The 14,668-nt window shown below is 42.6% G+C and overlaps 2 protein-coding genes across 7 annotated transcripts in view; one reads left to right on the top strand and one right to left on the bottom strand.

The window, feature by feature from the left end:
* DPP8 (dipeptidyl peptidase 8) overlaps positions 1 to 3,068 on the bottom strand; it is a 58,628-nt gene extending 55,560 nt beyond the window's left edge. For 4 of the 6 annotated variants that reach the window (XR_005083983.2, XM_037155585.2, XM_037155586.2 and 1 more), the window contains exons 1-2: positions 2,415 to 2,861; positions 902 to 1,037 (exon numbers count right to left, since the gene is read on the bottom strand). Coding sequence is in view for 5 of the 6 variants with exons in the window: in XM_037155585.2 (XP_037011480.2) it covers positions 902 to 938 (37 nt within the window). In the remaining variant the exon portion in view is untranslated. The other 2 variants (XM_053670041.1, XM_053670042.1) reach the window with 2 other exon arrangements.
* Positions 3,069 to 10,315: 7,247 nt separating this feature from the next.
* HACD3 (3-hydroxyacyl-CoA dehydratase 3) overlaps positions 10,316 to 14,668 on the top strand; it is a 34,392-nt gene continuing 30,039 nt past the window's right edge. The window contains exon 1 of the mRNA XM_037155706.2: positions 10,316 to 10,609. Within this exon, the coding sequence (XP_037011601.1) occupies positions 10,523 to 10,609 (87 nt within the window). The 5' untranslated portion in view covers positions 10,316 to 10,522. The remainder of the gene's footprint in view (positions 10,610 to 14,668) is intronic.

Genomic DNA, 14,668 nt, shown 5'->3' with positions numbered 1-14,668 from the left:
CTAGTGTAGGTCTACATTCTATTGAATGTCAGTGATTATCAACCACTGTGCACGAGAATATTTAAAACATGCAATTCCTGACTATTTAGTTAAAGGCATTTTTTTTTTTTTGCTTAGGTTATCAAAAAGTGGCAACAGCCAATACAATATCAGCTGTCCAGTGTGAATAAATAAAAATTATACCTTTTTTTGGGTCAGATAAGTAGGAAATAGAATGTATTTTTTGGTGTGCCACTGAATATTAGTAATTAGTTTAGGTGTGCCATGAATAAGGTTGAAAATCATTGAAATACATCAATGTATCTAGCTTTGGGTTTAATGGAATGAGAGAAGCATCTATAAAAACTGCTCATTTTCCTCAACTTCCCCTGTGTTAAATCTGGAATTTCACCTGCAAGGATAGGGCTAGGGAATAGAACAAGGGGCAAAGCACAGACTAGTGAAATGTTCCTGCCCACCTTCTTGAGTTATCATTTACCTAATTGATATCTCTCCTATATACAAGTTGCATTAGTTTGCACTTAAGCAAAATTATTGGTATTCCTAAATTAGGTCCCCAGATTACTTCTCTGTCTTTCTATACACACATACACACACACACACACACACACACAATTTTATAGTTCAAATGACACTACCACTTCATGATTACGGTGAATGTATATCCTGCATTTTCTAGGTAAGACCAGATATATATATTTAGTAATCTACACAACTGTATAACACAGTAATTTAATTTCAAGATTTCTATAACATCTACATACAAATATTCTCAAACTAGGAGACTCAAGTTTTCTCATTTCAAAATTTAGAACACAGGGTTAGCATACATTGTCAGCACAGCGCCAGCATTTCACTGCCCCACCTACCTCCTCCCCTAAGGACTTTCCCTGGTGCTTACCTGATTGTATTTTCATCTGCTCAGATCTCTTCCACATTCAAAGAGATCTTTTTCAAGTGACTCAACTTCAAGCACAGATCCCTCCACTCATCCTGCTCTCTTCTCACAGGAGTCCTCCTTTTGTTACCATCCAAACCTGTTCACCAAAGTGATGACATAAGCTATAAGACTGCTGATCATTATTAAAATGAATCTGATGTGGCCAAAAAGATTAAATTTTAAAACTCTCAAATAGTACTTCAAACCGATACAGAAATACTCTATTTAATTAAAATATAATGCCTGAATTTTTTGTATATGCATTTTAGATTAAAATTATAAAATTATTTCAGAAATGTATAGCCGAATTTACTCAAAACAGTATCTTAATATCCAGACATACATTAAAAGTTACAGAAAAGATTTAAAAACTGTAATAGGCGTACAGATAGACGTGAGGTTACTCTTAGCTACTTCAAATCCTCAAAAATGACAGATGATTAACAAAATTAATTCCTATGGTACAGTCCCTGCCTTACATAATACAACTGTATAATTTTACATAATAGACATTGGGCTGGAGACAGAATAGAGACCGCAGAATAACCACTGAAAATCACAGAATAGGCTCTGGCTGAGCAGCTCAGTTGGTTAGAGTATGATCCTAATAACCAAGATTGCAGGTTCCAACTGTGGTCAGGGCACACACAAGGATCAACCAGTGAATGCAAGTGGATCAACAAATCAATAATTGTTTTAAAGAAGAATTATAAAACAGGCCTATATTCTTGTGGAAAGGGAACTAATCACACTGAATAATTTCAGATTTTTACAAGATAAAGAATGTACTATCCACTTTAAGTGCATTCCCCTTATGCTTCTTTACTTTCCATGTACACTCTGAAAATAACCAAATAGGTAACTTTTCTGGAAAAGAATGCAGATTGTTGAAATTATGGCTTAGTAAAAGAAAAATAAGAGGGTCTGTGATAACATGTTACTTTATCAGTTTTAATTCTGGGCTCTGCCCAGTCCAAGCCGGTGGTGTTGGAGAGAGACGTGGTGAGAAAAGCTCGGGGGTCAGTGGAAGGAAAATGGTGAAGTTATGACAGCACCGCAACAATGTACGATGTCAGGACACCTTCCCATGCACTGTAAGCCCCTCAGAGAAGAGCATACTGGATTAGAAAACAGCTTCGGTCAGGACTCTTGAATTTGGACCCACTGAAATATTCACTATTTCTAATCCAAGGGCCAAATCGTCGCCCACTTAAACACCTCGAGCCTCACTGAAGCCTAGCTATTTTTTTTTCAGGGTCTCCAGGCAATTGAGAGATACTTTATCAGAGTAGGCAAAGATTTTGGAGGCTGTGAATGAGAAATGTCAAGAAATGGGACTGGGGAGAGGCCAAATCTTAGAAGTCTTAGAAGAAAAATGTGTCGCAAGAAAAACCTAAGGAAGGAAAGTATCCTGCTCCAGATGGGTGAAATAGAACACGAGGGGCCTAGTGAGCAGGGGAAGAAGGGAATCGACCTAGAGTGAGGCAGTATCGAGAAAAGCCCGGCTGGGAAACCAGAACGTCTCGGTCCAAATCCGATCTATCACGGTCGGGCTTTAGCCAAGTCCCTTCGGCTCCGTGGGCTTCCGTTCCGTTTCCTCATCTGTAAACCCGGCCAGTACCCTGCTCCCAACCCCAGTGAGGCTCAAATAAGATAACGAACGTGGAAGTTCGAAGGCCAGCACCCAGCGCTCAGGGGGTGCCCAGTGAACGTTGGCTGACTCGGAATTTCAGAGCCTCAGCTTCCTCTTCCGGCAAGGGGGGCCCCGCCACGGTCTCCCGCCCGCGCAGAGCAGGGCGCCGGTAAACCGCAGGGCGGGCCAGCCCGGAGAACGCGGGGCATCCCCTCGGTGGAGCGGGGAGGGCCCTGGTGGGCTGGGGCCCAGGCCTCGCGGGCAAAGAGGAAGGAGAGGGGGCGGATACTGCACCTTCTCCCCCCACCCCGGCCCCGCCCGGACGGTCCCGACGCGCGTTACGGAGCGGGCCAGCGGCGCTTCATGCCGCGCCGCCTCTTCTCCGGACCCCGCTGCGGCGACAACTCAGACGGAACGCGCTACTTAAAGGCAGCGGTGGGGACGGCTCCTGAGACTCCCGCGGCTCCGGCACTTCCGGTCCCTCACGACCCGCCCTTCGACCAGCGCAGGCGCAGCGGGGCCAAGAAGGCCGCCACTCCTTGCTAGATGGGGTCGGTTCCAACAGTGCCTTCTTGTGGCCGGAGGAGCGAACCGGGCGTGGGAAGGAAACTGGGTTAGGGTGGGGGGAGGAGATGAAATCCTGAAGCCTTTGCGGGACTAATAGTGAGTGGCGTGTCTCTACTCGTCCGTTTTCTTCTCTCAGATATATATATCGAGTGCCTGCTCTGTGCCTGGCAGATTTGTAGGCGCTCAGATTACAGCAAGGAGCAAACCAGGTAAAAAATCCCTGCCCCTTGGTGGAGATTACATAGAGATGGAGCGACCAGGGCCTTGGGGATCCTCTGAGCGTCCCGTCGTTGTGGCGAAAAGAAACCTGAACTTGGGAGTCAGAAAGCTTGTCTCTGGTACTAATTAGTGGCCTCCAGCAGATTTCACAATATCTTTAGGCTTTTTATCTGTAAAAGAGATACAATAACATGTCACTTAGTTGCAATTAAGGGAAACCTTGTGTGTCACACTAACACATGAAAATGGAGAAACTGGGGCCCAGGGTAGAGAAATGAATGACACTTGCTATAATCAGAACCAGAGGCAGGCCCCTTGGCCCACAATTTCTTTCCTAATGTACAGCATCACTGGTTGAGAGAAGGAGAAAAAGGGAGCCTGGGAGATGACTTAGGAAGTGGTAGGCTAGAACGAAATAGTGGGGAAGCTGGGCCTCCGCTATTTTTTTTTATTCCGAGGAACCGTGTGTCAAAGGTGTGTGTCATTAGGATTTATTATAATAGCACTAATAAAAGATACATTGGGGTGCCATTTCCATTCCTCGGTATGTAATAGTTCATTCCGAGGTTAAATGAGTCTTCCCTGGGATTTCTTTTTTAGTTGAGCTCCCCTAAAAGACAGGTACAGTCATTTTCACTGGAATTTCTCTGAATTTGCTGCACATGACCCAAAAGTAGGTTTTAAGGCTTCGAATGCACATACTAACAAAATACAGTGAAATATCCCGCACTTCATGTCACTCATCCAACAAGTGTTTGTTGAATCTCCGCCACATGCCTGACCCTGTTCTAGGCACTGAGGCTATGATAGTGACCAAAGTAGGCAAAACACCTGGCTTTCTGCAGTTTAGTTTCTAATAAGAGGAAAAAGATCTCCTGAAAAACAAACAAAATATATAATTTTATGATTTTTAAAAATCAAGCCCCGAGGAGGTAAAGGACTTGCCTAAATCACATGGTTAATTTTTGATTGAACTAGATTTGAGTTCAGAATTCATGGTTTTCAGTCTTATTCCCTTTCTCCATGGCAGGCTTAAAAAGCCTCAAACCCTGAAAAAGCTATGGGGGAACATCTCCACCAGGCACCTGGCAGCCTTGCATGTGTCCATATAGGCCCCACCAGCAAAGGCTTCAACCAAAGCATATCTGAGTCTTAGCAGAACACCTTAGGATCTTTCCAGAACAGTAGAGGATGGGAGGCTTGTGAGGACCTCGATCAATCAGTAGCACATACTAATATCTTCCTCCTGGATTTAGAGCATGACTCAGGTCAAAGGAAGAGAACTCTGGGAACCCTGGTTTTCCAGAAGGGCACACCCAAAACCTTATTGGACAGCACTATCTATGCCACCTCCACCCAGCAACAAGCATCATTCTTTCAACTTGAATTTAGTGTAGATACAACTTTTTGACATCATTAAAGAAATAGCCACTAATAATCCTACTAGCCTACCATAATTTTTATTTTGTATACATATTTTACCTATGTAGCATGCGCAACATTTTCAAGCCATGTGCAAATGTACATATACACTTAATGTCCTAACTTTTTCTATCATTCAACCAACCTGTATTTATATGACCATTTCATTACATAGTGAAAAGTATAATCTTGGTTAGTTCCAGCCAAACCCAGTCACACAGTTCAGGATCTTCCCTGGCGGAGGGGATAATGACCAGTCTCTGGTCTATACCAGGATCAGAGCACATACAAGAATCAACCAATGAATACATAAATAAGTAGAAAAACAAATTGATGTTCCTCTCTCTAAAACCAATAAAGTAAGATGATTTTTTCAAAAAGAAGGCCACGTGAACACATACGGATGAACATGCACATTCACAGAGAAGGCCTTGTGACAACAGAGGCAGAGATTGGAATGATGCTGGTACAGTTGAAGGACCCCGGGGATTGCCAGCAACCACCAGAACCTAGGGAGAGGCAGGAAGGATTCTTCCCTAGAGCCTTCAGAGCACAGCCCTGCTGACACCTTGACTTTAGACTTCTAGCCTCCAGAATGGAGAGAATACATTTCTACTGATTTAAGCCACTTGGTTTGTGGTACTTTGTTTTGGCAGTCCCACAAAACAAATATGCCAGATAATCCTCAGTTGCGACCTTTCCCCCCATTATGCACCCCATTAAATACCTGTTATCTGTTAGTTCCCAGTCTCTGTTCCTTTTCACCTCAACTGTTCACCTTTATCAGATGCTCTCCTAAATCTACACCCACAACCAGGAGCCTGAGGCCCTCCCTTACCAGCCTCTCAACCTCCATTTCCACTGCCTGCTGGTACACTAGGGTGCTGCTTCTCTAGGGCCTTGCACTAAACTTGTCATGAGGGTGAGGATCTATCAACATGATGCCCCTCCACCTTGGAGAAGCCCTCAAGGGGAGGTGAGGGCAAGACTTGGGCTCCTTCTCAAGGGTACCCCTTTACTTCTCTCTCGACTTTCTTCTCCTCTACTTGGAAAATATTTATTTAGTCTACATATTATTCCAAATATTTCCTGTCTTGCATGTGTAGCTGGGTTTAAAAGAGCCTCAGTTCTTAAAAAGAACTTGATTATTCTCTAGTCCTACCATTACAACTCCCAGAAGACAATGGTTGGCCCATGTTAGCTCCCTAAATTAGGAAGGCTCAAGGGTTATAAAGGAGGAAAACAAAAACCAAAGTTACTTTTCAGTATTCACCACTATATAAAGTTGTCATTGGAATTATGCAATTTCTAAATCATAAACATTTTTAATATTCTAATTTCTAATTCATCATGTTTCATAGCCATATAGTTTTTCCATTGAGTAGTTATGCTGCAATTCAATTGGTCATTCTCATTTAATTTCCATTGTTGCACCATGTAACAGCATAAATGTTTTCATATATACATCTTTCTTCCTTGGAATTATTTTATTAGAATAAAATCTCAAAAGGGAAGTTACTAGGCCAATTAGCATAAACATCTCCACTTTTCTTGGCACGTATTGCAAAACTGCCTTCCGGAGCGGTTCCATGGATGGATTTGAACCTTACCTACATTCAGCACATGTGCTGATTTCACTAAAAGTTATTTAGTACTGGGGCTGATCATTGATAAATGTGTTTTAAGCATCAACTTTATGAAACACATTGTGCTGGATGCTACAGGACACCAAAAGAAGGCAATCTGTGCTCTAGGGAGATCTATAATTCAGCTGAGGAAACAGATCGTAAGCATGTAATGCACACACTAATAGCAGTTGACTACAGAAGATGGCGGGCTAGAGTTGGTTTTTCTGCTTCCCTCAATTTTTTGATCCTTTTGGGAGGCATAGTACAAACAAAGCTGTAATTAAAAAAAAGGGCATTTTTTCATATTTAAGTGTTTAAATAGGTAATACCAGCACATGATTCAAAATTTCTGAAGTACAACCCTGGCTGATGAGGCTCAGTGAACTGAGCATTTCAAACCAAAGGGTTGCAGGTTTGATTTCCAGTCAGGGCACAGGCCTGGGTTGCAGGCCAGGTCCCCAGTAGGGGGCACATGAGACACAACCACACATTGATATTTCTCTATCTCTTCCCTTCCCCTCTCTCTTTAAACAAACAAACAAACAAATAAAATCTTAATGAAAAAAATTTGAAGTATAAAAGTTTACATAGTAAAAAATGTTCTCCCATCCTGGTCCTCCAATCACCCAGTTTCCTTATCCATAAGGAACTTACATTACTGGTTTCTTGCATGTATGTGTTCTTGTATTATATTATGACATGTAAACATGCATGAGTGTGTATACCTATATATATCTGTATAAAGATATATGTATTATTCCTCTCACTAGTCCAGTATTTTTATACAAATGGTAGTATATTTACCCACTGTCTGCACCTGGCAACCACGTGGGCAGCACAGAGAGCCAGGAATTATCAGGTAGGTCAAACTGAATGGGGTTAAAGAGGGTCTTCTTCCTGGGGCAGTGGGGGAAGGGTGGGGAAGGTGGGTATCTCTGCACATGTTTCTGAACTGTGGCTTGACAGGCTGTGGATGACTGGCTGCAATCCCACCCTCATGGCGTAGTTAGGGGATGACAGGGCTCTGAGCTGGATGCCCACCATTCTGTGGTAGATGCCTGTGCAGCTCCAATCACTCTCCTTTTCCACTCTTAGCTTTGCGCTGTCTAGACAGAGGAACCTGATTTAGGTTAAGGGTATCTGACTGGGTGATTCTGACTGGGTGAGGCACAAAAGAGCCAAATTCTACAGCTCATTTTCTAAAACATCTCCCAGAAATAAAACATTCTGTAAAAAGGTGAACAAGATATACTCAATCATTTGCCAGAGGTAGAAATGTGGTCTGAAGCATTGAGTTGGTGCTTCTGAGACAGGAGACAGTCAGAAAGGTGGAAACTCTGGAGATGCTCCAGGGCTAAGACAGAGGCTATGGATACAGGACAGAGACCCTGTTCTGAGGGTCCCTTTCTGGAAAAGGGACCCTTTTCCCCCCTTTCTGGAAAAGTGCTGAATCATGGTGAATCATGAATGCACCTGCACAGAAGATGCTACAATGACCCCTGCTTCATTACAATAGCATTATAATACATTGACATTGTATGACCCCCTTCTCTGGTGACCAATCAAGGAAATCATGGGAGACCATATGTACAGTAGCTTTAAAGTAATATAATTACTTGCACATGCATAATAAAAGCCTACCAAAACTAGCCAGGAAATACCCACCCTATAAGAATAAAATCCTTCGGGCCCCTGAGGTCAATCTCTATTCAGAGTTGGCCTGCTCCCATGTTCTGTGGAGTGTGCTATTGCTTCATAAACCTGCTCTCCCTCTTTCTGCTATAAACTCTCTGTGTGTTCAGTTCAATTCTTTGTCCACAATCACCAAGAACCTGGTCACTTGGGCCCACCTGTGACAAAGGTCTACTGACAATAGAGAACTTTTGGGTTGCTGGAAATGTTCCAGATCTTGATCTGGGTGGTAATTAATTACACAGGTATAAAAGTTTAGCTTAAGAATTGAACATTGAACACTGTTCAATGAAACATTGAAAATTTGCCCATTTCCTATATGTAAGTTCAAATTTTAAAAAGTACCCTATATTTCATCTGCATTGTAGTAAAGGCAATGTGCAATAAAAATACTTTTATCATTTAAAAAATATTTTATTTTTACTAACCCTGGCCAAGTAGCTCGGTTGGTTAGAGTGCCATCCTGATATGCCAAGGTTTCAAGTTTGATCCCCAATCGGGACATATACAAGACGCAACCAATGAAGGCATAAATAAGTGGAACAATAAATCAACATTTTCTCTTCCCCCTCTCTCTTTTCCCCTCTCTATAAAAATCAATAAACATTTTAAAATATTTTATTTTTAAAGTTTAAGGCTATCAAGCTTATTGCTTTCATTATCTTGTACCTGGCAGATACCACCTTCAACTGGCATGCGTACTACCAATTCCTCCTTGCTGACAGATCATTCTGCTGAGCACATATTTGACTTTGCCAATCTACTGTTTAACAAACTTCTTGGCTCCCCACATGTTTGTGGGATACAGAACAAACACCTCACTGAAGCAAATACTTTCCTAATCCACTCCCTATCTGCGTTTCCAGATCTAGGGCAGCCTCTCTTCTCCAGGTGCTTAACCCCAGCAGTCAGAACCTTCCTCTTCACCTTTGGACTCCTGCTCTGGGCTTCCACCGCCTTACCTTGGCTTCTTCCTCTTATCAAGTTCCTCCTCACAGGTCATTGTCCAGCTCTCAGGGATTTGTTCTCAAAAGGCTGCCCATGCTTTCTACAACCCTCACTTCCTACCTTCCTGCTTCTTTGGGAACTCAACACATTTTCCATATTAAAACCCTTTGTATGTTGTGTAATCCATCCCCTAAGCTAAATGTTTCTGGAGAGCTAGCTCCATTTCTTTTTCATCTTTGTATCCCTGTGCTCAGCATTTTGGTAGTAAGTAAGTGAGCACTAACAGAACTGAAATATAAAGTCCATTTTTTTTTTTTTTGGTCCCAGACTTCCAGTTTTCATAGTAATTTTACTTTCTCACTGTGGCAGGCTTGAAGATGAAAGTGGATACATATTAAATAGTTTAAATTAGACTTAAATTAGTGTTTTTTCTAGTTTGTGTTTCTTATTTTAAGAGAGGCAGATCTCCGGCTCTATCCAATAGGATAGCACCAATATGTGGATATTTAAACTAATTAGAAGTAGCTAAAATTAAAATTTCAGTTTTTCATTCTCTCGAACCACATTTCAAGTACGCAAAAGCTTCATGTGGCTACTGGCTACTGTACTGGGCAGCTTAGCATGGAATATTTCCATCAGTACTCTAAATCTCTGACTTTTACTCTTAACTGTCCCCTCTGAGCGCACTCCTCCATCTCTTCCCACGCCGCTTCCCTTATAACCATCATCATCCTTATTGTCTGTAATCGCCTGCGTCTTTATTTTTTTAAACTTTATAAATGCACGATGTACTTGTTGAGAACCTACTATGAAGTGTGGCAGATACAATATTAGGATGCTCAGATAAGTTTGATTTTTTTTTATTGTTGACACTACTACGTCCCCACCTGCGTCTTTGAATACACTGAGGGATCCAGTTGTCAGGAACTGTTTCTTAACGGTTTTAATCGGTAGCTCCAGTGTTTAGCTTTGCAACTCAGACAGATAAGTAGGTGGTCAGTAAATGTTTAATTACTAAGTGACAGATGGGAGAGACCTTCCAGATATACCAGTTCCAAGTTCTTTCCCCATCCTGACCGGTTCCTCTTAAGTCTCTGGGGGTTTTTGGTTTTTAAGCTTGCTTATAGGCATCGCCCCAAAGAACTGAGCGAAGCTCAGTGCACATGCTGGGATTGCTGCACCCTCGGCTGCCGCGGCCAGCTGGGACGTCCTACGCTCTTGGGCCCCGCCCCTTTCTGCCTCGCCCCGCCCAGCCCTCACGCGGTTCTGGCGAAGTCTCTGAGCCGGTGCCGCCACTGCCGGCTTGTCACTGCGCAAGTGCGGCGAAGAGCGTGGGGCGTCTCGAGGCTGCGGGCTGCGGACCCTTAGGAGCACGGGGGTTTGCGGCCTGCGTCCCACAGGCTCCAGCCGCTCACTTCCAGAGGCAGCAAGGCGTAACGAGTAGATTCTCCCTGCGCCCCGGGCTGTGTGGCTATGGAGAATCAGGTGCTGACGCCGCACGTCTACTGGGCTCAGCGACACCGCGAGCTGTATCTGCGCGTGGAGCTGAGTGACGTGCAGGTAAAGGCCAGATCCTGGCGGCGAGTCCAGCACAGGGTCGGGGGGCTCGCAGGACTCACCGGGACCCACCCGGATCCCCTGGTCCTTTGTCCGGGTGCCTGCAGGAGAGCCTGCTGTGCGCCGACGGGGTCTGGGACAGGGTGCACTCACTGCGTCCAGCGTGGAGTAGGAGCTAGCTCTTGTCGAGGAGAACCCGCAGGCCCGAGCCACGACCCCTGAGGATAGCAGGTACTTTCGGGTGGTTCGTGCGTCTCGCTGGGGCCTCGGAGTCTGCCCCGGGCCTCTCCTTTGTTCGTAGTCTTCGGCCTGGTGGAGCCGGAGTCCGGTCTTGCAGGTCTGGCGGTCAGAGTTTGGGTTTGCTGAGGCCGTTGCAGGGGTAGGATGAACTCATTGGGTGAAGGGTGCAGTGTGACAGTGGCTTGCTGGGCCGTGGCTAGAGGTCTAGCGCTGGTCTGAGAGGTCTAACCGGTCCCTTCCGACCTCACGAGGCCTGCCGCTGCCTCAGAGGGGCCACACCCACCCCCCAAGCATTCAGTAATGGAAATCATTCTTGAAATCATTTTCAAACCCAGAAGACCTCGAAGACATGGTCTTTACCCCTCGTTCCAAAGCTTGTGAGCTCAGGTTTGCTAAGTTGCATAGCGAACTTAAAAACTGTCTTTTAAGTTACACTGATCATTTATTCTTAATCTCATTGGTTCCCTCTGTCACCAAGCTGAGACCTCTGCAATGGTGGAGAGCTCTGGACCTGAGTGCTCCCCTATTTCTGTCCAAACCGTCCAGAATTCCAGTCTTTGAGGAACTGGAGTTTTTGATCTGGAATGTTCTTTCTACAGTCATTCTTACTCCCTACTCTCCTTGACATCCACGGTACTTTGCTACCTCCTTCATTCTACTTACACTCTCTCTGAATTTATGTTTGGATCTGTCAGCCTGTCTGGCATATTGTCTTGCAAAGTGTAAGTGCACTTTGAGTGTGGACTTGAATTTATTGAATTTAATCTTTACATCTGGAATATAAACCTGTTTTCCCATTGAAAGATAAATGACACTACTGGCCAGAATGCCTTTAACCAGGCTGTCTCGTTGCACAGTGTATCATTTAATATGTTAAACCAGGCCGAATTGCACTTTTGCCTACAAGATCGAATAAATGTTTTGTGTTCCCTGTCTCTTCTCTGCCTCAGGGTGTGTTAATAAAAAAACAGAAAATGGAGATTTTGTAGATAGGGAACAAAGCCTCCATCTAGAGAAGGCTTTTTCCAGCAATCGATAAGAAAAGTCTAGTGTGTTATGACAGTCTCTCTCTTTAAGTGTTTAGCGCTATGCGGACTAGTGATTTTCAACCCGTGTGCCGCAAGAATTTTTAAAACATGTGATATCTGACTATTTTGTTGGGCACTGACCTCTTTTCCCTTTAGAGTATCAAAAAAATGACAATAGCCAACACAACAAACAATAACTGTCCAGTGTGAAGGAATCAAAATTATACCAATTTGTTTTGTCAGATTGGCAAAAAATAGAATATATGTTTTGGTGTGCCACAGGATTTTGGTGATTAGTTTATGTGTGCCAGGAGATGGGAAAGGTTGAAAATCGCTGATGTATCCCAATTAAATAAACTCAGACTCTGCCCTCTCTACATGTCTGTCGTAGGGTAAGGATGCAATATTCTGGGGTACTTTTGAAGCTACAAACAGAAAAGTTGTTTTTAGGGGGGAAAGAAGTGGTGGTGGTGGGAAGAAGTGGAAGTTAGTTGGACAAATGGAAGAATGCATGATAGCTATATTTTTTCCTAAAAGATTTAACCTTTACTTAGGAAACATGACCACATGTCAATCCTATTTGATATATTTAAAAATATAAAGTTATATGTTTAAAATATAGTTAAAGTAAAGAAATGTAAAGGTGGAGAAAAGTGGAATTTTCTTTTGGAGAGAGAAATCCATTTTTTAACTTTTGGGAAAAAAATAAATTTTTTTTCTCCAATTGAGTTTTTTTCTAACTCTGAGGCATCCATTTCAGCTACCGTTATTTTAAAAGCAACAAGGTCATACCATTCATAAAAGAAATCTACCACATGTGAGACACTGCAGTTACAAAGATGAGTTAGACAGATTCGGCTTTCTAAAGGCTTACTATCTAGAAGGAAGCATAGTATTTACAAACAAAACATTTTGTGTGCGAGTATGTTTATTGATAAAATTGAACTCGAATGTTGAACCAGGTCCCTGGTGTTAAAAGGAATTTGTTAACTTCTCTTTTGTTTAGTTTGAGATGACTTCCAGAAATAAGGTGAATTCTTGTCAAACTGAGATTGGGAGAAGTTTCTGGAGAGGGAAAGGCATAGACTTAGATGATCTGACTTGTACCAAGTGAATGCCCTGTAGCCAAAGACTGCCAGGAACACACTATTTAAACAAATTGGGTTTAATATCTTTTCAGCAAGGAAAGGCATGGAGAACTATGGGATGTTTTGAAAGGGTATTGGAAAGAACTGCTGTAGGATGTGGACTTCGGTGATTCAAGGGTGGTCTAAGGGAGTGGGATTTCCTTTATGTACTGTTATAAAATGGAGGCAATTCTATGGTTGGTCATCTGAATAAACCTAATCTATAGGGAAGAGATTAGCACAAGAATCAAACTTTTCATAATTGGTAGGGAAGTAGAGTGGAAGGAAGGGCATCTGGTATCTTATGGGTGACATATTTCTGTCTGTGCTTACACAAAATTACGAAACGGCCTGTGTCTCATTTTATCAAGGTTTCAAATAACCTTGTCTCAGGTTGGTATTCTCTGAGATTGTTTATGTCCAGTAGGAGATAACATGCTTTAGCAGTGAGTGCCAAGCCAGCTTTTGAATGTCAGGGCTACTTTTTATTTTGTTATTTTCAAATTATTATTATTATTTTTTCATTTACTGGTCTGTGTAGGACCTGTGAAACTGGTGATACTGGCTCAGGATGAATTAATTCATGTATTTATTCAGTGGGAACATTTGTGGAGTACCTACTCTTGTCTCTTGCTCTGCTAGGTGCCGGGTTGTTGGATAGCTTTCTGTTGCCCCCTGCTCTGTAGCTTATGTGTGAGTTTTAGTATTGAATTCCAGTTTGGGGTAATCAGCTTCACTTCCTTCCCTTTCTGAGACAGAACCATCCTTTTTTCTTTCTTTCTTTCTTTCTTTTTTTTTTTTTTTTGAGAGACAGATAAATTTGTTTAAAAATGCAACTCACAAAAACTCACATCTCTATTCTATTCTGTCTTTGGAGGATTAGTGGCTGATGAGAAACCACACTGATGTGAGGAGAAATGTGCACAATAAAGATTTCAACAGCTGCCTTGTCTGTGTTTGAGGTGAGCAGTGGCGAAAAGGCTAGCTGGAATCCAGGGGGTTAGGACAAGGTTACTTTCAGAATAAAATTTATTTTCCAGATAAGCATAATGGGCAGATTTGTATCAGCAAACATAGTTGGTAAAGCATTTATTCACTTATCAGGGCTTTTGTTTGTTTGTTTTGGTTGTGTGTGGACAAAGTGCATAGCCCTCAGACTGATCTTGCCCTTACCCTGCAGAGCTTGGTGGAGAGAGTGATAACTGAAGACGTGAGACAGGGTCCTTGCTCTTCTTCCTACTATCTGGTGGCCATGGATGATTCACTTAACCTTCATGGACCTTGGCCTTTTCATCCAAATAAATGGGAGTAATAATACTTAATTAATAGGATTGTTTTGAGGTTTGAATCGGATATTGGATTTGGAAGTGCTGTGTGAATTCTGGTGCACTCAAGTGTAAGGGATTATTCCTGTGACATTAAACCTTTAATGAGAGAAATACAAAGCAATAGAACAGAATAGAGTCTATTAGAAGGTTTATCCATAGATGTAAATTTACTGTAAAACAGTGTGGCTTTCCAAAATAATATGGGAAAGGATGAGCCATTCAGGAGATTGTGTTGGGGCAATTGGTAATCCAAGTGGCAAAAAGATAGTAAGATTGCCTATATACAAAACAGTCAATTCCAGGTAGGTTAATAACCTAAATGCATAAAGCAAGCAAAAC

The sequence above is a fragment of the Artibeus jamaicensis genome, unplaced genomic scaffold (assembly GCF_021234435.1).
Source record: "Artibeus jamaicensis isolate MK-2021 breed Jamaican fruit bat unplaced genomic scaffold, CSHL_Jam_final contig_548, whole genome shotgun sequence".
NCBI classification, from domain to species: Eukaryota; Metazoa; Chordata; class Mammalia; order Chiroptera; family Phyllostomidae; genus Artibeus; species Artibeus jamaicensis.
This window is presented reverse-complemented; position numbering and strand designations above follow the sequence as displayed.